Source organism: Rosa chinensis, chromosome 1 (genome assembly GCF_002994745.2).
Source record: "Rosa chinensis cultivar Old Blush chromosome 1, RchiOBHm-V2, whole genome shotgun sequence".
Taxonomy (NCBI): domain Eukaryota; kingdom Viridiplantae; phylum Streptophyta; class Magnoliopsida; order Rosales; family Rosaceae; genus Rosa; species Rosa chinensis.
In genome coordinates this window covers 41,633,697-41,659,502 of record NC_037088.1, presented here as the reverse complement: position 1 = coordinate 41,659,502, position 25,806 = coordinate 41,633,697, and the positions used below count along the sequence as shown (strand labels likewise).

Below are 25,806 nucleotides of genomic sequence, written 5' to 3'. Positions count from 1 at the left end.
GAAACTTTGAGAAAGCATCTGAGTTTTGCTTAATACAAAAGACCCATGTAAATCTTGAAAAATCATCAACAAGAATCAACATGTACCAAAGACCAGAAAATGAAAAAGTTCTAGTAGGACCAAATAGATCACCATGAATGCATTCCAAGGGAGCCTTGCTTCTAGATTGAGAAATTCTGAATGGAAGGTGATGAGACTTACCGAATTGGCACCCTTCACACACTTCTTTTGAGGGAAAAGTTATCAAACTCGGCAGGCCTTTCACCAAATTCTTTTGAACCATAACTTTCAACTTATCAAAGTTCACATGCCCCAATCTAGCATGCCATAAGGATGCATTCTCATTGTAGCTTACTTTATCAATATAAGATGAAGAGGCAGATAACACAAATGTATCTTTTACTCTCCTATCAGTATGCATAACATCTACCTTTATAAAATTAACATTTTGGAGAAATTTAACATCATGTGGCCCAAACAAGACACTATAACCAGCATCCACAACATTTGAAACTGAAAACAAATTTTTCTTCCTGCCAGGAACATGGAAAACATTATTTAAGGTGATAGAATCGTTATCTCCATCTGTACTTACATGAACATCTAAGCATAATTAGCTATAATGAGCCACGCTCATGCTACCACCAAAGGTACCAACTACCGCCAATGGTGTGACCTGTGGAGACACAGCCAAGCAGGCTATCACCTGAGCCTCGGCTCACCCCCAGATCACCGCTGACACGCTGACACGCCGCCACGCGCCACGCCAAGATCACCTCGCTGAAGCATCAGAAGCTGGGAACTGAAGCATATCAATCCCACATCAAAAACAAGGAAGAGGTCAACCTCTTTCCCACCTATAAAATGTTCACTCATCTCTCCTCATTAATTACGCATTTACTACTTATCTACTGTTATGCTGTCAACACAAATACATTGACTAATTTAGGCATCGAAAAAGAGAAGATCGCCAACCGCGGTCTCCCTCTGACGCCCTTTGTATTTCATTTGATAGATAGCGGGAGTCATAAAATAATCACAAGTAGCGATCCGCCTATCAGACCAGCGTTAATCAAGATTTAGCTACCGCTGAATCTTAGACATTAACACCATCAGTCCATCATTAAAGACTACGGTGCCTTCATTCTCAACCTTGTGAACTATATTATCTATTGTCACCATAGCTTCATTGCCATTGTGTGGTTGTAACTTGGAGAACTTTGATTCATTACCTGTCAAATGATAGCCACAGCCGGAGTCCACGATCCAATCATTCTATAAATTGATAGAAGCCATGACATTGAGAATTGATGATTCTGCCATAAAGTATTTCCCCCAACTGTCTTCATCTTCACCACAGCTTGAGTCATGAGAGCCACCATTTTTTCTTGCATTTCCTGAATTGAGATTCACATTGCAGAACTTTTTGATATGACTAGGCCTACCACATCGATGACACTTGAACTTTTTTTTTTGTAATGAAAGGAAGATTCACCAGGTCCATCATTAACATGCCTCTTCAACTCCTTCTCAAATATGAAATTCTTCTTTCCATGAGCAGAGAGTGCCTCCCCTGTGTTGTTGGAGTTGCTTGATATTGTAATTCTAGCCATTTGTCGTGCTAGAGATTCTTGAGAAGACAAGAGATTCTCAAATTCTTCCAAAGAGGGTTGCTGATCCCATCCTTGAATTGAAGTAACAAAATAAGTGTACTTCTTTCTCAACCCACTAATAATATGTCTTCTCACACGATCTTCAGAGATAGGTTCATTTGGATCTAAAATTGAAATCTCCGAACACAAGATTTTAATCTTCAAGAAACATTGAGAGATTGAAAGATCACCTTGGCTTGAATTTGCCAATTCATTCTCCAATATTTGCAGGCGACCGATATCTTTCTTGTTGAATAGTCTGTTGACAGTCTCTCAGATATCATTTGCTGAGGTGCACTTAATAATATGGTTGAACAACGCAGGAGAAATGGATTTCTTTAGCATGAACTCTGCCTTTGCATTTATAGTCGTCCACTTCTTCAAGTCTTCAGTGTTTTCTGCATTATCCTTAGGCTGAACTGTATTTGCTCCACCAATAACATCCCACAGTTCTTCACCAACCAAATAAAACTGCATACAAGATTTCCACATCTTATAATTTGATTGGTTGGGTAGCTCTATGACAAGTCCAACACTCTGACTTGAAGACTCCATCTCTTACAGCAACACCGGTCGATCTTCTTCACCAAGGGATTGACACGACACCTATCGCCCTTGGGGCTCTGATACCATAAAGAAAACAGTAAATAAAACTTTCTCTTGCCCAAGATTAAAAACTAACTCTGAAGAAGAACGAACCAAAAACACAGAGATGATAGCTGAATGAAAACTACGCTGCTCAAAACAGAACTGAATACAAAAGAGAAATACAAGACCTGGACTGTTGGTTTTCTCCAACCAGACCAAAACACTCTTAAATAAAGACTAAGGAGAGTTCTGGACACATTAATATTCTAGAGTGATCCTCTAGCAAATAGAACAATGGAAATAACATAAGGTTAAAACATGCTGCAACATAAACGACTGTTCAGTTACCAAAAAGAAGTTTAATCTTAACAACAAGTCTGGAAGGGAATAAAGGTACGTTACTGCATGATTTTCCTTTTTTTTCTTCTTCAAGGTTATAGATGATTTATATTGCATATATGAAATACAAAATAAACTCCACTTTGTTTGCTCTATTTATTGATTTATTTATCTTTTTCATAGCATCTTCCATCACTAAAGATCCTTGATCTCAGCCATTCCAGTGACCTAATGGAAACTGGTGACTTCTCATAGGTTCCAAATCTAGAGAAACTGTTTCTTAAAGATTGTAGAAATTTGGCTGATGTCCACGAATCCATTGGGAAGCTAGAGAAACTTGTTTAATTGAATATGAAAAACTGCACAAAGATTGAGAAGCTTCCAAAGGCATTTTCACTCCGAAATCACTTGAAACACTTACTTTGTCCGGTTACTCAAATCTTCATGAGTTTCCCATAGAAATGAGGAATATGGGATCTCTGAAAGTTCTTGAAGCAGATGAAATTCTGATAAATCGATTACTTGCCACCACTAGGGATATGATCAAGTCAATACCAATATATAAAAGTATAGACAACTTTTGGGCTTCTTTTCCCGGCAGTTTTCTTGATTTAAGTCTAGCAAACTGCAATCTTTCTGACAATGCTTTTCCTATGGAGTTTGGTAACTTATCATCGTTAAAGAGAATGTATCTCACCGGCAATCCAATTTGTAGCTTACCGGATTGCATCAGATTCCTTGGAGAGCTAGATTGCCTTGGATTTTCAGGGTGTACAAACCAGTGCCTTGAAGGACTACCAAGAGTGAGCAGAGAACTGCTTGCAGTTGTTTGTATATCGTTGGAAAGGATAAATTTTCAATCAATATCATGCTTACCAAAGCCTATAGTTATACTTGGTAGCAAATCCAAAATAGTTGAGATTGGTTACTGGTTCAAGCTAGTACCCATCGGAAGAGTTGACATGGAAATGATCGAGCAACATTTTGGGGTTGTCCAACTTGCAATCTATGGAACCCATTTTGTTATCCATCCCAGAATGGCATTCTTCTAATTACCAAATGCTTCCCATTCAAGTGCTCCCCCCTCTCTCTCTCTCTCTGGGGTAGAGATTTACAGGAGAGAAGCTATGGAAGGCAGTGAAGCTCAATGAGTTTGTTACAGATGATAAGCCGAAAGAATACTAAATTAAGCCCAAGAAAATAAAAGAACTAATTGACCCTTTTAGATGTAATGACCTGCCGACTGAGAAATAAATAGAACCATATGATTCAACAAAATCACCAAACATAAGATGAAATCCAAGATTTAAAGTTGAAATTTCAAAGAAAATAACAATTATTGAAAAATATTTATCAAATTTGGGGTTAAGGTTTGAAATTTTATAAGTTTTGGGAGTAACTGAGTTGGGAGATGCGAAGGATCGAATGAAATTGAAACTGAACGATCTAAATCAGTTTTAAGACAATAAAAACTCCAAAAATGACGTCGTTTTGGTTTTTGAAAAAAAAAAATCTGGGCTTGCGCTTTTAGCGCCTTAAGCAACGCGTTTTGCTCTTTTTACATCTTAAGCAGCGATTTTTGCGCTTCTACGCTTGAGCATCAAAACTGACACATTTTTATAAAAATTTTACAGTTAGGAGGTGCACTTTTTAAAACATTGTTATTTTGGTTAAATATTGTTTATTCCCTGAACTTTTACTCAAAAAAACGCTTCAATCCCTGTCTTTCTAATTTCACACTTTTACTCCTTGTACTCTCAATTTTGGACCAATAGGTCCATTCCGTTACTCTCCGTCCAAAAATTCCGTTAAATTGCTGACGTGGCAGTGTTTTGGTTGTAAAATGTCTATTCTACCCTCGCTTACTGCTTTTTTTTTTAATTAAGGAGAAAACTTTTTTTTCTTTTTTTTTTGGGGTCGTGACCACTTACCCAATTTCAACAACAAAATTGCCCACTTACTCCACTAAGAGTTTTTTAACCCCACTTACCCAATTTAATATCTATTGACAATTTTGCCGTATCAATTCACCTAAAACTCATCGATCTCTCTCTCTCCCTCAAACTCTCTCTCCTCCCAGAGTGTCTCTCTCTCTCTCTCTCCAGCCGGCAGTGCCGACCACACCTTCAACACCTTCATCGTCGACCTCGAGCCCGGCGCCGGCTAGCACATCCCAAGCCCCATCTTCGTCGACCTCAAGCCCACCGTCAATCGCCGAACACCCATCTGGTACCGATCACTGATCTGGACTCCTGGTAACTCTGATGATCAAAAGCTCGCACTTTCTGATGCGATTTAGGGACCGGTGACCGCAGTTTCTTTGCTTCTTTGCTCCCGGAGCTTACCGAATTCCACTTACCCAAAACCCCGCAGTTTCTTTGCTTCTTTGCTCCCGGAGCCTCTTTGCTTCTGGAGGCTCACTGATCTGGAGTTGCTTTGCTTCTGGAGTTGGTCGTAGTTTCGCCCCTTAAATCCCCGGAGCCTCTTTAGATCGACTGGAGAAGACGAAGGCAGCCGGTCGGAATCGTACCGGAATCGAACTGAAGGAGCATGGGTGTCTAAAGGGGAAGCATGGGTGACCGGAGGAAAAATTTGACGGTTTTTTTTTTTTTTTTTTTCTGATTTATCCGGTTGCTGCGTTTTTTTTTTTTTTTTTTAAGAATTGTTGTTCAGTTTTTTTTTTGGCAACGAATAGCAATTTTTTTTTTTTTTTGAATGTCTATTGGATTGGAGGCCAATGATCTACTATATGTTCAACAATGTGAGTAATCTGACATTGCAATGTAACTGTGGGGTTTGTTTGATGGTCTACTGGGGGGCAGTAGACACATTATTGGCCCCCAGTAGACTTTGATACGATGGACAGGGATCACTATAGTGTGGTGTTTTGATAAGTTACCTGTTGTTTTCTGTGTATTAAAGTCAAATTATCTGTGAATCCTACAAAATGGTGCATTTTTGGTGGTCTATTGGGAGGCAGTAGAGACATTGGACTTTGTATTGGGGGGCAATAATATGATTACTGGGGGCAGTAATATGATTATAAATTGATCAATTGTTCCTGTAGTGTATTCATTTTGGTTTTTGGAGTTCATACAATTCACTGGACGGCAATAATATGATTTTTGGGAGGCAATAATATGATTACTGGGGGGCAGTAATATGATTACTGGGGGGCAATAATAGCCGGATTCCGGATTCCAATCATCGGTCTCCGGATTTCTGTTATCGGTTCCCGGAATCCGGTCACCGTTCGCAGGAGTCCGGTCACCGGTCGCTGGTCGCCGGAGACCGCGCCGGCCACTGGTCACCGGAGCACAGTAAGGTGGAAGGTGACTTCTCTCTCTAAGTGAGAAAGAAGGAGAGGGCAAAAAAGTCTCAAAAAAAAAGAAAAAAGAATTAATTGGGTAAAGGGGAAATAATCCCTTAGAGTGTTTTGGGTAAATGGGGTTAAAAAACAGTTGGTGGAGCAAGTGGGCAATTTTTAGCCTAAAATCGGGTAAATGATCATTTTCCCTTTTTTTTCTCTTCTTCCTGTTCTCCTTCTTCTTCCAACTCCTCCTTGTTCACCTCCTCACTTCCTCTTCCGACCCAATTCCCTCAAATGCCACTCTCCGAATTCCTCACTTCCTTCCAAGCCCACTATATCAGTCTTCACATCAAACTGTTATATCCTCTCATCGGCACATAATTACAATGAACCTAGAACCTTGTCAATCGGATTCTCCAACTTCGTCCGGTCCAACCCCCGGTCTGATAGCTTCAAGGTCAGCCGCTTTCACCACATTAAGTATCCGTGCACCGATGCCACCAACGCCACCCTCCGCTTCTCTTCAGGCCTTAGCATGCCTATGGTTGCCAAGGTCTCGTCTTGCCAGAAGCCCAAGCCTAACAACTCCAAACCTGAAACGGATTCGGCGACAGAGTGCTCTAAGATGGAGCAGCTATGAATTCGGAGCTCCGATTCGAACCCGAAATCAAGGCCGAGAAAGAAGATGATCCAATCCAGGGAGAAGCTTATCCAATCTAGGGAGAAGACGATGAACGAGCTCCAATGGGCTTGGGTGGTGGTTGAGCGAAGACGACGTCAGCCGGTGATCCTCTTCTCTTCCTCGCCAGCTTACTCTTCATGAGCGAAGATGATACCGACCGGTGGGCTTTGTGTTCAATTTCTATCTCTGGGAAAAAGAGACAAGCAAAGGGTCTGAAGACCTAGTTGGAGTCGGTCAAACATGGAATGGATGAAATTAGATGGAAACAAAGGGAGGAAGGAAGGAGTTGAAAGAGTTCTGCAGCTTTGAACAGTTCTGTAAAACGTCAAAAACAAAAACCCAAGTGAATAATTTTGAAAGAGTTAGAATATGTGCATTTGGGAAAATTCAAAAAAAAAAAAATTTACCTTTAGTTTTGAGGACGACAATGGTGTTGTCAATGGCGGATTCGAAAACGGTGTGGGAGGCTAAGTTGGAGAATGGGTTTTGGAGAGAGAGGTGGTGGGCTTGTTCTGATTTGGGTGGTTACTAATGAGGTAGGAGTTGAAGAAGTGAAGGGTGAGGGAAAGTCAGATGACCCATTTGCAATATGTGTAGAAGGAGCTCTTTTCTTAAGGCCGGCCATTTTTGCTGTTAGTGCTAGTGCTGGAAAAAGAAGAGATAAAGAGGTGGAAGAAGAAGAGGAAGAGGAAGAAAAGAAAAAAGAGAAAAATAATAAAAGGAGAAAAAACTAAATTAAAAAACAAAAAACAATAAGCGAGGGTAGAATTGACATTTTACAACCAAAAGACTGCCACGTCAACAATTTAACTGAATTTTTGGACGGAGAGTAACGGGATGGACCTATTGGTCCAAAATTGAGAGTACAAGGAGTAAACGTGTGAAATTAGAAAGACATGGACTAAAGTATTTTTTGGATAAAAGTTTAGGGAATAACAGTATTTAACCCTTGTTATTTCAAGGCGTGCTTCTTAGAAGATTTTTAGTGAGTCTTAACATCTCTCTCTTTATTATTTTGACCTAATCTATATTAGTAAAAACATTTGTGTAGGGACTGCATGAGTATGGTATATTCAGTACATTTTTACGAGGAAACGTGAACGAAGTTTCGGGACGGTTCAGCCACAGAATTAATTGAAGGCTCATCTGAGATCTTCATATCTTTTACAATACATACACCTTTACTACCTAATCAAGGGATCCGAGGCTTGAACATGTTCGCAGTCTATACAAATTCACGTAATTATTCACTTGCCCGCGGGTGCCTTAGCTACTGAGATCAACAACAAAAGCATGGGTTTGAAGTGGATTTATCAGCCGTCATGCTATGGAATACCAAATGATGAAGAAGGCGTAATATGGTTAAGTCACTAGAAATTGGGGATCAATTGGAAGCTGGCGACGAAGTGATTAAGATAAAAGAGTGGGGCGTCCAGATTGTGCACGAGGGAGAAGACAAGGTGATGATCAATAGCCAACCCACCACCACAACTAGAGATTTTTCTTACCCATGTGTTAATGAGGTTGTTTGTTTGTTAGACGCGTATCAAGAAGAACCGGGAACATACGTCCTCTTTGGTGGACCGATAGAAGCTAACAAAGAACATTTTAGATATGTGAATTGATTCCATCGGAGTCGGGAACATACTTCCTCTAAGATTGTGGCAGATGCATTTCATTGTTGCAAACCGGTTATGTCAACTGCGGGAGAAACAACGAGTGGCCGTATTATTATTTACTACTGCAAGGTCATCATTATGACCGCTCTATTCTTTGTTCTTCATTTTCTGTCTTTCAATTTTTGATGTATGTTTTTTTAACCAATACGTGTTCTCTGAGGATCTTCAAGTTAAATAATTCAGTCTTAAGACTCAAGAATGGTAGTCTATGTTTAGTTGTAGTCAGGAGGCTATGGTGAAATTATTATAATTCCTGAAGCTATAGTCAATTTCCATGCGCCTCAATTGGGTGTTGTTATTGCATTATTTAAGTAGTGAACAATAGGCGGGTCCTTGTGATTGTATCTGATTTTTAATTGAAGTTCCTAACTAATGCTCTAATTTTTTTCTAGCATTATGGAACTCCTTTGCCGGCAGAGCTACAAACTGAAACTCCCTCAGCACGCCGAAATCTGGAGCATGCCCTAAATCATGTAGAGGTAATACCGCACGCTGGGCCGATGTTGGTCTTTGGGCCACTGAGTACCCCCCAAGTCGGGTTGGAGAGGTTTATGCCAGCTGCCAAGCCTAAGGTGAGGAAGGAGCTACGTCGGCGGCCTTCTGTTGGTGGTGGAGAAGGTAGCTCTAGGGTGTAGACAGACTCCAACACTGATGATTTGGACTATGGCAGCGAGCCAAAATTTGCTGGCTCGGTTAAGGAGGCAAGTGGAGTCGACAGTTCGATAAACCATGCACCAAATAATGTAGTGACCTCTCCTAGTTGTGGAATGCGGCGCAAGCATGTAGAGGAGGATGGAATTTCCCCAAAGAAACTGCGATTGAGCTTGGCAGTTGGAAGAACCAATCTGGATGCTATGACTATGGGTTTGTGCAACGTGAAACTGGTCAAGAAGGTGTGTAAGAAGAGAAGTGGGCCAAAAGGTTCAAAAAATAAAGCAAAGGAACTCAAGGTTGTTCAAGCTTCTCCACCAAAGAAGGATAAGTCTCCAAGAAAGGATCTGGTTCCTCTAAAGTGAGGAAGACGTAAAGCTACGTCAATTTCATAAAATCTAGATGCTCCATATAATCTAACAGTCTTAACAGTTACACATCACTTCACCACCAATTTTTGGGATTAGTCTAAACTCCGTAACTTGCCATTAACTTGAGGGAAAAAAAAATTAGAGATTTGACCTAAATTTCTTCCAACGCGTGTCAAAGTTCTTTCTCTGTGCTGCATAGAGCAAATGCAGCATTCTTATGCTTCTATGGAAACTTATCCATGGTTGAAGAAAAATCTTTCTAGGATCATTGGTTTATCGATCTTAATGATAATACACGATTATATTAAAATTATATTGATAAACTCCATTGAGGTAGTTGATAATACAAGATTATTCAATCATCTAGGAGTGGGATAAACTAAGGACTTCACTTTAGCAAATGGGGGTATTCGTTGATAAGGATTTCATAGATTTGTAGAGTTTAAAGTTTAACTCTTTTAACTCTTATGGTTTAAAGTTTTTTGATTGAAACTCAAAACGGATGCAATTGCATGATTCAAATTATTTTCTTTTCTTCAACCATGGATGAGTTTGTTGGAAAGTAAATCTTGCAGTATTGAATTGGGATTGTCTTGATATGCAATAATATATTGTATTAAGTTTTTGATTCGTTAGGATAGTCTGTATAGCATTTGATTCCAATTGTAATTGCAATAGTTTTCTTTCCTTACTGGTCTCCTAACTTGTTGGAGAACCACAAAGATACAGTAGGTGACCTGTATATATGTTGCACGATTCAATGCAATTATTCATTCAGCCAAAACATCTTTTCCTATATGGAATCAAAGCGAGAATAATTCCTGGCTCTTCTTCTTCTCTTTGCCGTCACTAGCGGCCTCTCCATTCCAATTTTTCTGCTAATTACAAGCAGCCTCTTCTGCTATTAAGTAGCAGCCTCACAACTTCTTTTCAATGGCAATTGGTGACGAGTTTTTCTCTGAAACTCCTAATAGTGGAATTGGCACCAGCAACACTTCCTCTGATGAAACTGCCAATCCGCTTTTCCTTCATCATTTAGACCATCTCGGTCTTCTGCTTGTCTCTAAGAAATTGTCAGGTGACAATTATAACTCATGGTATCGCGCTATGAGGATATCCCTGAGTGCCAAGAATAAAATCGACTTCATCAACGGAACCATTAAAGAACCCTCTGCAGAAAAGAAACCTGATGAACATGCACTATGGCAGAGATGCAATGACATGGTGCTTTCATAGATTCTCAACTCTCTTGAACCCAAGCTTCAAGATTCAGTGCTCTGCTGCACCACACCACATGCTGTTTGGGAAGACTTGCGAGAGAGATTCGAATTGGGCAACGCCCCTCGCATATTTCAAGTTCAAAGAGACATTTACCGTATTGAACAAGGTCAATCATCTATTGCAGAGTACTACACAAAGCTGAAAGGCTTATGGGACGAGCTTGCTTCATACAACACTGTCACTTGCACTCGTGGAGCGCAAAATGATCTCAGTAAGTTGATGCAATTTCTTATGGGTTTAAATGAGTCTTATGCTGCTACTCGTGGACATATTTTGTTGATGAACCCCTTGCCTTCCGTGAGACAAGCTTATGCTTCCCTCGTCCAAGAAGAAAAGCAACGGGAACTTGGTTCCCCTCTTATTGCCCCATTTAACACCGCAGCGATGGCAATACGCAGCTACTTTAGATCACAACCTCATATGCAAGGGAATCAAGGCAATACCCAAGCAAGCAATTTTTGTCCTTATGCCCCAATCAAGCATTGCACTTATTGTGGCAAGGATTATCATACTGAAGCAACTTGCCATAAAAAGCATGGTTACCCTCCTGGTCATCATCTCTACAAAGGACCTAAGGAAGCTAATTCTACAAGACAACGTCAAGGAAGTCCCTCTTCTAATCATGTTAATGCTAACCCAACATTCAAGGAACTTCAAGGAATGCTTCCTAATCTCACTGAGGATCATTACACTCAAGTAATAGCTGCCTTGACTCCTACACCACAAATCCCTCAAGCCAATGCTACTACTTCTGCAACTGAATATGCTACAGGTTTGTTACATGTTGCTCCAAATTGTTGTATACTCGACAGTGGGGCAACTCATCATATTACTTCTTCTCCTACATCATTGATAAATATTAAGCATCCTTCTTTGGCACCAGTTTCTTTACCTAGTGGAGACACGGCTAGAATTACTATGACTGGATCAATTCGACTTAATGATTCTTTTCAATTAAATGATGTCCTTTGTGTGCCAAGTTTTAGAGTTGATCTTATGTCTGTTGGTAAAACAACTGATGATTTATCTTGTTCAGTGACATTTTTTCCATCTTGGTGTATTTTACAGGACTTGGCTACGAGGATGATGATTGGTGTGGGTAAGCGACGTGGTAACCTCTACTACCTTGTGGCATTGGCTTCAACTTCTCCTTCATCTTACTTCGCTTGCAATCTTATCATATCTTCTGATCTTTGGCATCGTCGTTTGGGTCACCTTTCCTCTGCTCATCTCCAATTTTTAGCTAATAGTTCCCTCCATTTTAATTTTGATTCTAATCATAAATGTGACGTTTGTCCATTGGCGAAACAAACTCACCAACCTTTTCCTTTTAGTTCAATTTCAACTTCGAAGTGTTTTTCCCTTATTCATTGTGATATTTGGGGACGTTATAAAATCCCTTCTCTTTCCGGTGCTCATTATTTCTTGACTATTATGGATGATTTTTCCAGATTTACATGGATTTTCTTAATGCGACACAAAAGTGAAACACAACCTTTACTCCGTCGTTTTTTAAATTATGTCAACACTCAATTCGACACAAAAGTTCAACAACTTCGTTAAGATAATGGGGCTGAATTTCTTTCATTACAAAATTTCTTTCTTGAAGAAGGTGTTATTTTTCAACATTCTTGTGTCTATACACCGCAGCAAATTGGTGTCGTTGAGCGGAAACATTGACATATCCTTAAAACCGCTCGTGCCCTTCGTTTTTAGTCACATCTACCCATTAATTTTTGGGGAGAATGTGTTCTCACTGCCGTATATAACATCAATCGTCTCCCCACCTTGCTGCTTCAACGAAAAACACCTTTTGAAATTCTTCATAATAAACTTCCTGATTATTCTCGAATGCGAGTATTTGGGTGTATTGCTTTCGCAACCATTCCCCATTTGTCTTCAAAATTTTCTCCTTGTGCTACCAAATGCATTTTTCTGGGTTATCCCATGGGACAGAAGGCTTACAAACTCTACGACATTGAGACCCGAAAAATTTTCACTCATAGGGATGTTATTTTTCTTGAAGATAGATTCCACCATTTGCCAACCACCAGCCCAATCGAACCGAACCGAAAGGCCCAGTCCATTCCTCTCCCTTTAATCTCTGACCCTTTCTTCAGTCTTTCTTCTTCCCCAAACACTAGTCATTCTCCTTTCCCCGATTCAGAGACCACGCTGTCTCCATCTTCACCATCACGTACTCGGCTGCCCTCTCCACCGCCCTCTCCTCCACCCAATCCATCTCCCTCTCCTCCACCCAACCCGTCGCCGCCCTCCAGCCCCAGCACCGCCGATTGCGCCGCCCTCTTCTCCTCTGCCTGGGTCACACAGTTCTTCTTCGATCTCCTCCCCTTTGTCTTCTCCTCCTCATTCCAATTCTTCCATCGATTTACCCGACCAGCCTCCGGTTGATGTCGAACTTGGCGATGTTTTTCCATATGATCCTCTTCCACTTGTTCTCGCTGAGCCACTTCGTCGCTCTTAGCGCTCTCTAGAAGCCAACGTTCGCCTCAAGGACTACGTTTTCTCGCAGTTGATTCTGCCTCCACATCAATTGTCCTTGGCCTCCTCTAGTTCCACACCAGGTACTCGGTATCCCCTTTGTCACTGCATTTCGTATGATCGGTATTCTCCTGCTCACCTCAGTTATATTGCTAATGTTAGTCGGGATGAGGAGCCGATTTCTTATTAGATTGCCTCAATTGATCCAAAATGGCAGGAAGCTATGAATTCTGAGCTTCAAGCTCTTGTTGATAATCGGACATGGAGTCTTGTTCCTCTGCCTCCTGGAAAACACCCGATAAGCTATAAATGGGTGTATCGAATCAAGCGTAAGGCTGACGGCTCTGTCGAGCGCTATATGGCTCGTCTTGTTGCTCGGGGTTTTACTCAGACCATAGGTATCGACTATCAAGATACTTTTTCTCCTACTGCAAAAATGATCACTGTCCGTTGCATTCTTGCTGTTGCTGCTAGTCTCAATTGGTCCTTACATCAACTCGATGTCAATAATGCTTTTTTGAATGGTGATTTATTGGAGGAAATTTACATGTCTCCTCCCCTCCTGGTCTTCTGCGACAGGGGAAAAATCTACTGTGTCACCTTCACAAGTCGTTGTATGGACTGAAACAGGTCTTTCATCAATTGTTTTCTAAGTTCACAGAGGCCATTCTTGCTGCTGGTTTCTCTCAGTCTAAAGTTGATTATTCTTTGTTCGTCCGCAAGCATGGTACATCTCTCACTGTATTGTTAATCTATGTGGATGACATTCTGATAACAGGAAACAATATAGAGTCTATTAATGCTTTGAAACAGTTCCTCCATACTCGTTTTCGCATCAAGGACCTTGGTGATCTGAAATTCTTCCTTAGCATTGAGGTAGCTCGTTCCAAGAAAGGCATCTACATATCTCAACGCAAATATGCCTTGGAAATTATCAAAGATAGCAGCTACTTGGGTGCTAAGCCGGTTGAGTTTCCCATGGAAGAATCCAAGCTTTCAGACAAAGGAGAATTACTCAAAGATCCTGCTCATATCGGCGACTAGTTAGTCGGCTGATTTACTTGACCATTACTAAACCCGACATCACGTACTCAGTACATATTCTTAGCCGGTTTATCCATGAACCTGGCTTGCAACATGTGACTGCTGCCCTGCGAGTTGTTCGTTACTTAAAGTCATCTCCTGGTCAAGGTTTACTTCTCCATGCCAATAACTCTTTAAACCTAAAGGCAATCTGTGACTCTGATTGGGCGGGTTGTCCTATTACCAGCCGCTCTACTACTGGTTATTGTGTGTTCCTAGGAGATTCTTTAATTTCATGGAGGACCAAGAGGCAAAAGACTGTGTCTTTATCAAGTGCAGAAGCTGAATACAGAGCAATGGCAGGTATTTGTTGTGAGCTTACTTGGCTACGCTATTTATTGATTGATTTGCATATGCCTATTCCAAGTCCTGCTGTGTTACATTGTGATAATCAGGGTGCATTACACATTGCTAAGAATCCTGTGTTTCATGAGAGAACTAGGCATATTGAAATGGATTGTCATTTTATTCAGGACAAAATTGTTAAAGGTGAAGTTGTTACACGATTTGTGATTTCTTCACAACAATTAGCAGATGTGTTTATAAAAGCTTTGGGAAAAGAAAAGTTCAAACAGCTCATGTGCAAGTTGGGAGTTATTGATATACACTCTCCAACTTGAGGGGGAAAGTTGGAAAGTAAGTCTTGCAGTATTGAATTGGGATTGTCTTGATATGCAAGAATATATTGTATTAAGTTTTTGATTCGTTAGGATAGTCTGTATAGCATTTGATTCCAATTGTAATTGCAATAGCTTTCTTTCCTTACTAGTCTCCTCACTTGTTGGAGAACCACGTACAAAGATACAGTAGGTGACTTGTATATATGTTGCACGATTCAATGCAATTATTCATTCAGCCAAAACATTTTTTCCTATAGAGTTTTCATGGAAAGAGCAAATTAAGCAGTGCAGCAAAGGAGAAAGAGCACGTCATAACCCTAATTTTTTTTTTTTTTTGGAGTTAACGGCAAGTTGGCGTTATTTAGACCAAAGTTCTAAAAATTAATGGTAGATTGATGTGTCAATTGTTTAGACCGTTAGATTATATGAAGCATCTAGATTTTATGAAATTGACGTAACTTTACGCTTTCCTCACTTTAGAGGAGCTAGATCCCCAAGAAAAGAGGAGAAGTTGGTGAATGGATTGCCGGAATTCACCCTAGTTGAGGTTGTCAATGGTCCTAACCCAACAAAGGGGAAGGACCCTATAGTTTCTTAGTAGGTGTTCCTAGTTTTGATTGTCTATGCTAGTAGAAATGTCTCTAGGAGTCTTGTGGAAGTACTTAGCTTTAGCGTACCACAATTGCATGCTCGGCGTATAAGGTTAGATAGAATATATTGCCTGCAAGGCAAAATGTTTTTATGTGGCATAGACTACTCTGAGCAGAAATGTATTATTTGAGTAGTATTCTGTACTATTCTTGATTTATGAATAGGGACATAATGTTGGTATGCTCCTATTTTATATAAAAAAATTGCTCTAATTTTTTTCAAGTAGAATGATGAGTACAAAGTTGTCATATATTAACACTCCATTTTAGGTACATTTTTCACATTTGGACCTTCATATAAAAAGTGCGAAGTGCGGTGACTAGGGATGGCAAAAATCCCCGGCGGGGCGGAGCTCCATTGGATACCCGCCCCTAATGGGGGGAGAATTAGGGGACAAATGGAGAATGTGGATGGGGATCCCCAATCCCCACTATCTACGATTGGGGATGGGGCAGGGATGGTATTGTAGTATCCATCCCCAAACCCACCCCAATAATATATACATATATTTAACTTATATATTTTTTAATTTATTGTTTATAATATAAATCGCAAATATATACATTTATTACTTTACTTTAATATCTACACTTTTATTTTAATGATGTTTTGAATTTTGCACTCACTGAATTATGATTTATGAATTTAATCATATTTTAAATGTATTTTTTGTAGATTTTGATTTTAAAAAATGCCATATGAGAAAAAATTATTTTATTTATTAAATTCTTATTGGGAATTTGGAGCGGGTTTGGAGGCTTAGTCCCCAGTGGGGATGGAGACGGGGAATCCCCAATATATTTTTATTGGGGATTGGGCGGGGATGGGGATAGAGAATGACTCCGCGGATGGGGATGGTATTGTGATCCCCATCCCCAACCCGTCCCATTGCCATCCCTAGCGGTGACCTCAATCCAATTTTCACCATACATGGAACCTTGTTCTCCAAGAAACCAATACCTTGACATATTGTTATGGGCTAGGCCTTTTCTTTCAAAAGACACGATCCAAATCTGTCATATTGGCATATCTATTTGGTGAATCATCGTTTAATGGTTCATAAGCATCAACATTCACTGACAGAGCATTTTCATTCACCCAGAAATTGATCAATAATATCATTGCTCTCATCCCTTCCATTTAATCCCCTCCTAGTGCCATTCTAAAGTCGTCTTCCTTCCCATTTCAATACAAGGTTTTATTTGTGGCGAGATTTTGGACCCCAAGAGCCCAATTTGTGCTCTAATCCATGATCAACCCTCAAATTTGCCTCATCTTCGCTCCATTGATCAATCCCCAAAACCAGTCAAAAGCTTCCATCCATCTATCTCATCCAAAAATCCTAATTCCATAATACTTTCATTCTTAATAAAAGCTGTAACACCCCAATTTACGCCTCTTTAAAACGGTTATGTTACAGTGCCACTAACCATTACATCGGGGTGATACAACTTACAAGAACAACGTGAACTTTTGCAACGTTGAAAAAAAAAAATTATAATGTGTCAGCCTAATCTGGCACTTTATCACGTGCGATTCCACCCCCATCACGCCCGCTCTAGTTTTCAATTTAATAAAAAGCAGCGTATGGGTAGTTGAAAATCTGAACCCCATTAAATCCCTCCACCGGCCCACCCCATATTCATTTATTATTTTCATGCATATATATATATATATATATATATATATATTTTTAAATGGCCCAAGCATTTATTTATTTATACGCAAAAATAATAAAACCTGGAAAATAAATTTAAAACCTTTCGAAATTTTGATAAAATAACCACAGAGGTATCAAAACCACATTACTAATCCCAAATTTCACATTTCACCACACGCCGACACGTCAGCACACTCGAAACCCATTCGGGTGAAGATAGAATCGCCTCTGCTGCTCCTCCTCCTCGGATTCCTGCTGCGACGACACCTCCTTCTGCCGCCGGAGCTCCATCACCTTCCGGTGCGAGTTCGAATGCTGAGTCAGCACGAACGTCGGGCTGGCCGCGGGCCGGTACTCGGGCACGAGCCGACCCGACTTGTACCGAACACCGCAGGCATTGCACAGCGTCTTCGGGCCCGATGGGCCCGTCCGCCACTGCGGCGTCTTCTCCGAGGCGCAGTGGGTGCACCTCCGGATGGACCCGGAGCCTTCCGCTTGACGAATGGGCTTGGCGTGGCCGCGGTTGGAGAACGACTTGTCGTTGGGGAGGGACATGGATCCGGAGAGCTCCGGCGGCGCCGGGAAGTCGCTGAAGGAGTCGTCCACGAAGCGCGACAGCCACTCCAGCTCCGCCACATCCTCGCTCTGTTCATAAACATAAAAATGTTAGACAATCAAGTTGGCAAAAATTTAGTTGAAAAATGCATGGGGATATAAAGGGGAATGTGGGGGGTGTACCGGGAGGCAGAGGGCGTTGGTGAAGTCGGTGGTGGAGGGGGGGTGGAAGAGAGCTGGGGGAGGTGGCGGTGGAGTGTAGTAGTGGTGGTGGTGGGAGTCGGTGGAGGAAGTAGTGGAGGAGGAGTTGGAGAAGATTTCGTCGTTGGATAAATCGAGGAGGTCGTCGATGGGGAAGTAGTCATGGGGTTGGGCTGATGATGATGAGGAGGAGAGACCGTACATGTCCTCCATTGTTTATTTCTGATCGAGTTACAGAGAAGTGGGTCTCTCTCTCTCTCTGGCTCTGTATCACAATAAGCGAAGAGCTCAGAGAGAGCGAGGGAAAAGAGAGAGAGAGAGAGAGAGGGAAGGGGAAGTGGGGAGTGATATATTGATGGGGATGGGGAGCAGAGGAACGTGCAGAGAGAGAGACAGGGGCTTGCTCTGCTCTACTGCAACACACTAGCGCTGCTACTGCTACAGTCCAAACAGGAGGAGGGTGTGGATAATATATATTGTTTTTTTTTCAGAAAATAACTATTGGTGATATGGGAACGGGGGTTCATGGACTGTTTCATGCAATAGTGGACACCTGGCTACTCATGCAACATTGCTGCCTGTACAACACTGCCCGGTTCACACTACCACAGGTCCGTTTCACCAAACGGTAAATAAAAACTAGAAGCTTTGCCCTCTCTGATTAGGGTTAGCTGCACGATTTCTCTACCCTTGTGATTAGACGGAGATCGATAATCCAGCAATAAATTGCTGAAAATAAAGAGAAAAGAAAAGTTTACGGGATGGTTACACTAGCGTACGTGGTGTCAGTTAAGGACCATTTAAGACTCCAACAGTTAAGATAGACAGTTTGAATTATCTCTTCATGTCGCAAATAATAATTTATATAAAGTGATTTTAAAGGTCCTATAGCAAATTGGAGATCTTTAGAGGTTAAGTAAACTTGCTAGGATTAGGTTACTTGTTTTTCTTATTTCTTGCAGGATTAGGCTTCTAGATTTTTCTCTTATAAAACTAGCATGTATTGCGCACAACATATATTATTAATTGATTATATTTCTGAATAGACTATTTGAATGTAGGCTCATATAATGTATTCTTAAGCTTTATTAGAGATATCTTCCTGTATTATAAGTTGTTATTTTCTTACCATATATTTAATATAGATGAGAGCTCTCGCCCTCTCCCCTTTGCGGCCGCTAACCCTAGGGTTTCGTCGTTTGATTTCCTTGGCCTGCGACGATGGCGCTCAAGGTCCTTGGCTGTCGAGTCCTTTCGATTCAAGAATCTCCTATTTTCAACCTTGGGGTTGCTGCATCCTAATCTCATTGTTTTGGCGATGAGATTCATTCCCTCCGGGATTGGGTCGTACCGCTGCTACTCCTTGTTTCAGTGATGATGGTAGGCGGCGCCTTGATCTGGTGGATCCAAACCAGATATGGGATCCCAGTTCTGTCATGGGTAGAGGCACTGATTTCAGATCCTCTATGATGGTGGCATTTCGATATGTGGTTGCCGATGGGTCGCTGCGGTGGTGGAAGGAGATCCTGAGTTCAGATCCTTTCCGGCGGTGGCCTTGGTTACAACTGCGGTCGAGTTCTTTGGGCCATACGGATTGGAGGATTGGCGTTTGGGCCTTCAGGTTGTTCCCATAATATCGTTCTGGTGTCGGCTTGGCTTCTTCAGAGTTACGGCGGCGGGATGGCTCGCTGGGGTGGCGACGCAAAGATGGATGGATGCCCAGACGCTTGGGTGTCCAAGGAAGGGCTGAAGCTAGCGTTCTCATGGTTTTGGGTGCCCATATCAGGATAAGTTGGGCTTGGGTCTTGGTCAAGTTTGCCTTGGTAGATTGATTTTGGCTGCGGGCCGAATTTGGATCCTTATTTGGGACCCGGGTCGCTTTCAAATCCGGATCTTGAATCCAAGACAGCTGCTCATATTGATCTGGTATTTGTTCTGGTATTTGTTCTGGTTCTTGGGAGTTCGTTTGCTAATTTTCGAGTTTTTGACACACTCGGTTACTTTCGAACTCTCGGTGAGTGAATTACCTCTCCTAGGTGATCATATCACTGGTTATAGTTACAGTTACTACTATATTTTCACTGCTCTCGTGACATATGCAGTGCAGCGATGACGTTCGTCATCAAGTCACATCCTGGTTACCTTTCATTCTAGATGCGTCTGTGCATCTTGTTATCCTTTATTGTTTTTCTATATTATAGATGCGTTTGTGCATCTTGCTATGCTTTATTATTCTTCTTTCGATGCTTTTGCATCGCTCCATATACTATTTAATTTTATTTAATATAGCTTGTCATCCTTCCTTTAAAAAAAAAAAGCTTTATTAGAGATTTGTATTTGTCAAGTTAACCTATTACTTCCGGAATACAAATGGAGATTGTTGGAAAATCAATTTAATTTCAAATTTCTCGAAATTATTTGGTTGTTGCTCGTAATTAATTACATATTGATATTAATTATATTGTACCTACTTTTTTTTTTTTTGAGTAAAATGATCAGCGGAATGTTTAACAATAAAACCTATAAAACTATTTGTACTTCTGGAAAAAAAAAATTGAAAACTGGTTCATCGAGATGATTAAAGAGCAAAGGAAGATGCATGGGATTTCCCTCAAATAAAGCTGGACACATAATTCTAAGCTTATTCTCAATTCCTTATATTGATGCATGATGCGATGAATGATCAATCTTGGTAATGCAAAACCCTATCACTATTTAATAAAATGATAATTTCTTCTTGCAATGAGCATTAATATTGAGGATCCCAAAATTACATGTAATAAGAGTCCACGCTTGTTCATAAATTATACATATATTGTGCATTCACTAGTAACATGTCTAGGTCAACTTTTGAATTTATTCTATGTTTTTCATTAGCCTTGTTTACTCCAATATAATTCTGGGTTTATTATCAAATCAAATCAAATCATGTGATTGGATTTTCTAATACGACGTGGTATACATATATGACTTGCCCCAAACTTTTTTGGTACCAAAGTATACTAAAGTATTCTCTGAGATTTTGGGATTGGTAGTAGTAAGTATTATAAGTTCTAATTAATACCCCAATCCAATGAATTGATGATGATTCTATATATTAATTTTTCCGCAAGCATTTCAGATATTTGTTAGGCAAATTATCTTAGGGATTATATTTAGATTGCTTTTCAATTACTTAGACAAGTAATGAGTTATATTTGGTTACGGGGGTTCGAAATCTAACAAAATAGAGGCCTACTAATTGATATGATTTGCTTTATATAGATTTTTCAGATGTATTTCTCAAAACATAGCCTGCACTACAAGTCGCTCAAAAATTTGTTATAAAATATATGCAATATCAAATGTATGTAGTATATTTCATATTTTATAGAGGCGGCGAGTTGCATGTCAATTAATCACATATTTCACTTTTTAGACATGATCAAATAACAGATAGTATGTAGTTTATAAATTAATAAACACATGCGAGTGCTGTTACGTACCCTCTTTTCTTTGTGAATGTTGGCAAAAGATAATCGTAACGCTTTCCCACTCATTCTTATTTAACGTCACACTTGAGCTATTAACCCATGGTGAACAGATACCAATTAGGTCATGAAACTTTACGATCAATTACTGGAACCTAACCCCACCAATTAACTTGAAGAAGGAGAACCAGTCCACCAGATGGTACCATCTAACTTTTGAGCACATGAGATAGATGATAAAAGAACTGATTCCCAAATAGGAACGTAGACCAGACTTCGATAATAATACCAAGAGAAAGGATAGGTGACAGTAATAAGTGATCGATCACGTGGAAACCAAACTGGCAAAGAAGGATATGAGCACATAAATGTAAAGATGGACACTGAATGGCGTAGGATGTGAAAGAAAGAAGAGTATTTAATGGACTTCAAAAGTATTATAATATAATAATGTTCAGAATATTAAAAGTTCAGAGTTTAAGATTAGTCGTTGTTTACTGTGTGTCATACATAATAAATTAATTTAAATTATGTAATATACTCAATTCTTAAATATTAATACTCAAAAACATCGTAGAATACTTCACTAGCTTCGAAGCTAAACATAGATAATGGTCATGGCCTCGTCTGCTTGGAGTCTGAATCGTGAGATTAATCATTATTCGATGTATATCACGTACACATAATAAACTAACTCGATTCACCGGATTCCGATATATCAATACTCGAAACTTCGAAAGCATTATAAAAACACCCCATTAGCTTCGAAGGTAAGCAGATAGAGTCAGTATAGAGACGAAGGTTGCGGTCTCGTCTGTTTAGATTTTTATTATCCTTTCTTCTTCTGACGCCATCCCACTAGTCCCTTGTTAATTTGTCTCTGGCAGTCATATGCTCGCTATTACTTCACCACCTTGGACGTTAATTACCACCGACAGCTACTCCAGGTCTCCAGCTGTCCAAACAGTTTTTCTATTCTGAAAAGCATGCAATACATGCAACCAGCTGGAAATAACTAAGATAAACATGCATCGATCTTAAATGCGAAATGTAATTTGGTTCGAGCATGAAGGACCACAATGATTTTCTCATCTAATTCTTAGTCATGCAATAGAGGATGCTTTATAGCCCTAACAACATGATCAATTATGATTATGAGCATGATCTCATAGATCCATTTCATGCAGTAAGTATCAGAATTATTCATTCTCGATCTATAGTATTTACGTATCGGCTACATGCATGAATAATTCGTTAATTATGAAAATTTTGTTCGATAGACTGCAATCGGTCACATGATTTGGCTCTTAGCTCAAACAACATTCTAGGCATTTAAATGTAAAATTTAACGCTTGTGAATTTAACTAAAATTTTGCAAAGATAACATAATGAGCTGTACATATTGTCAAACTAGAAAATAGTTCTTCGAAATTCTTCTCTTCAAAACGGGGATATCTAATCCATCATTAATTTTTCATAATATCGAACTAGTCCCTCACTGCATTAACGAATTAACATTTATATCTTCCATCCGTGAATGAATTTTCCATAATCGAAAGAATTACTAAAAAAAGGTGGTCTTGTTTTGGGGACTAATATAAAGGAAAACGATGTGCTGCATATGAAGCGGCACGTGTAGGGAGCATGCAGAAGGTGGCGGTGGTAGTGGCGCATTTGGATAGTCATCAATTTTTTTGGGTATTATACTATTATTATTGTACTGTACGTTCTTGGGTGCATTGCACAAAAGCTTAGCTTTGCTCAGCTAGGGGAGAGTACCAGGCCGTACGCTGCGCCACCTGTTCATGCACGAAGAAAGTATAATGTACCTCTCTGCCTTTTCAGATTTTTGTCTTGTTTTCGTTCTGTGATTATGATTTGATTGATTTTGATACATGCATGCATATCTGACCAGAGGAAAATTATGCCTTTGGATTTCATGTACGTCTTGCTTGATTATACGTTTGTTTGGTCACACATGCATTTGTGTCGAACAAATAAAGGATTTTGGTTACTCTTAAGATGAGATGAATCGTATGATGTTGATGAGTCGTGATATTTTGTTGGGTATTTAATTAAATTATATATGAATATTAGGAGAAAAGAAACACAACCGGATTTTGGATAATCAAAACTTGTTGATATTTTTGCTGAGCACTTCAACTCACAAACGAGCGGTTGTTACATTTCTAATTATTGATGTAATAAAAGAAATAATTAATTTGTGTTTCTTGGTGTCTTAACAATGACTTCTTATCCACCCTCTTTGATCTTTAGCTTTAAATTGACTTATTTTATTGTCAACCGTCTCATTATCCAGTGCGACTTCAAAACAAATCGTTAGGTTCATAAGCAATTACGCATCATGGATTCTTTCTCCCAAAAGTGTTAATTTTCGTCCATAACTTGTCTACTGGATGGCTTGTTTTCTCCTTCACCAACCTGATTGACTACTTGTTGATAACAACCTTTATGGTCTCTTCTTCTTCGAATTTCAATCAAATGCGTTCATCTGATTTTCTTATTTAAAATAAAAGAAAATATTTCGTTATGCACGACTTTAAACTAATTAAGATTTATAATTAGGGGAAAAATGTGTTCTCTCACGTACTAGAAATTAATGATACAATAAAATATGCACGGTAATAACTTTGTAAGTTAAGATAATTAGTAATTTTTCATGTCAATAACTCAATATATCTTTGTTTGGGTCAATAAGTTTTGGACTTTTAGAATGAGGCAATGCGGCATCGATATTTCTATAGCGAGGTTACACTCTCGTAAATAATGTCATTTTCAACATTTGGTCACATACTTATGAAGATCGGCCAAGAAAAAAAGAAAAAACTTGTAAGAGAAATTGTTATATATTACTTAATCATCACTAGCCTCCTTTTCTAATGACTCATTTATCATTTAATAGTTAGCTAGTTGCAAACTTGCTAATGGCCAAAGAGAATACAGATAACAGACTTATGAAAACTCAAAATTTTATATGCATATCAAATCCTCATTTCCCTTCTATCTTTTTGATTCCATGAACGGGTGAACCTTTGTCGAGTGATACCTCGAGGCACGTGACATGACAGAAAAATGGTGGTGATCCCCAGGTTACACTATACATGTGCATGATCACGTGCTCATTAAACATTATCAACTAAACAGATGAACCAATCAAATTGGGCAAATTGATCATTTAATATAATTATACCATGAACTAATTCTGATTCTCTGAAGTTCGAAATGGAATTATGCATAGTTTACATGGGCTATGTCGTTAGGGGATCTGGGTGCAAAGAAATATTTGACAATTTGAAGACTCTTTTAAGTGGTTCTGTTTTTAATATATATTTGTTTAATTTGTTGAAAGATATCAGAATTATGTATGTCTTACTAAATTATGATTACTTTATATAGTACGTTGTAATAGCAGAGAATATTCTAGATTCCTAGTTCTGTTTAGAATATGATTATCTGTACTAAAAAATTATGTACTTGTACTCCCTATATATAAAGGCTCCTATTATCTATGAAATAAACAACTATCCTTCTAATTTTCTTTTCCTTAAACACGTTATCAGCATGAGCTCTAACCCTGAATTAGAAGCCAACAATCATTCTTTTTTCTTCTCTAAGCTGTGAAATCCTAGAACCCTACCCTAGGATTACCTAGTGCACCGCCAGTGCCTACCTGCGCACCTCTTGCACGCCTACGCAAAACTGGATCAGCCTTGCATGCTTGCATCAACACGCACATGCGCACATGCATCAACCTCGCTAAGCAAGATCAGGTAACAAGAAAACACCAAGTAAGTTTTTATAAACGTTCTTGCTTCTTTTAATTTTTGTTTTCTTGTACTCGAGGACTTCCAAAATCCTTTATCCTACATCCCACCTTTCTTGTAACGTGGATTCGATTCATAAAAGCGGAACCGTGGGGAGTTCACACTAAACTACGAACTAAGAGCGTTCGTGAGCATCAAAAATTGACCATTTAAACATCATTGTTTTAGTTTAATCCAAATTTCTTGGAAAAACGATTTCTTGGTAGCTAAGAGACTCAGAAATCCTTAATTAGTTGTTGTGGAAGTATTATACTACGAAACTAATTTATTCTCCTTCGTTTTTGAATGTTGAATGCAAACCTGCAAAAACTTGACTTCAATAAACTAGATTCGAATGACATTGGTTATCACTGATGAGTGAATAACGTCAAGAATCACCTCACTGCTAATGTGATTCTGTTGAGTAGAGCTCACAGAACTGGAATTAATTGTGAAAAACTCTCTCAACCTTTCCCGTTTCAGCATTAATAGTTGCAAAGCAATATAGGCTTGAGTGCAATGCTAGACGGTTCATGAGGTTTCATCAGCTTATCATTACTATGTCAGTTGCTGAGAAACATGAAAATATACTCGTGAAAAATATAATTTAAGCCCCGTTGGAACTAAGAGCGTTCACGAGGAGAATTATAATAGCGCACATAAATGATGGCGCAAGGAGCGAAACCC

The 25,806-nt window shown here is 39.5% G+C and overlaps 2 protein-coding genes across 2 annotated transcripts; one reads left to right on the top strand and one right to left on the bottom strand.

Moving 5' to 3' along the window:
- The first annotated feature begins 9,017 nt into the window (after positions 1 to 9,017).
- On the top strand, positions 9,018 to 11,656 carry LOC112167035. The gene is made up of 3 exons (XM_024303995.1): positions 9,018 to 9,251; positions 10,509 to 11,325; positions 11,622 to 11,656. The coding sequence occupies exons 1-3, from the start codon at positions 9,018 to 9,020 to the stop codon at positions 11,654 to 11,656; spliced, it is 1,086 nt and encodes a 361-aa protein (XP_024159763.1).
- Positions 11,657 to 17,157: 5,501 nt separating this feature from the next.
- LOC112181714 (GATA transcription factor 4) lies at positions 17,158 to 18,266 on the bottom strand. The gene is made up of 2 exons (XM_024320101.2): positions 17,808 to 18,266; positions 17,158 to 17,714 (listed from the first exon to the last, which is right to left on the bottom strand). Exons 1-2 carry the CDS (start codon positions 18,036 to 18,038, stop codon positions 17,256 to 17,258), a joined length of 690 nt encoding a protein of 229 aa, XP_024175869.1. The 5' UTR covers positions 18,039 to 18,266; the 3' UTR covers positions 17,158 to 17,255.
- Positions 18,267 to 25,806: the final 7,540 nt, after the last annotated feature.

Coding starts and splice junctions, on each gene's coding strand:
- LOC112167035 (XM_024303995.1), top strand. CDS start 9,018: ATGCGGCGCAAGCATGTAGAGGAGGATGGAATTTCCCCAAAGAAACTG. Junction 9,252..10,508: donor AGTCTCCAAGAAAGGATCTG/GTTCCTCTAAAG, acceptor GTGCTTTCATAG/ATTCTCAACTCTCTTGAACC. Junction 11,326..11,621: donor TGCAACTGAATATGCTACAG/GTTTGTTACATG, acceptor TGTATTTTACAG/GACTTGGCTACGAGGATGAT.
- LOC112181714 (XM_024320101.2), bottom strand. CDS start 18,038: ATGGAGGACATGTACGGTCTCTCCTCCTCATCATCATCAGCCCAACCC. Junction 17,715..17,807: donor CCAACGCCCTCTGCCTCCCG/GTACACCCCCCA, acceptor GTTTATGAACAG/AGCGAGGATGTGGCGGAGCT.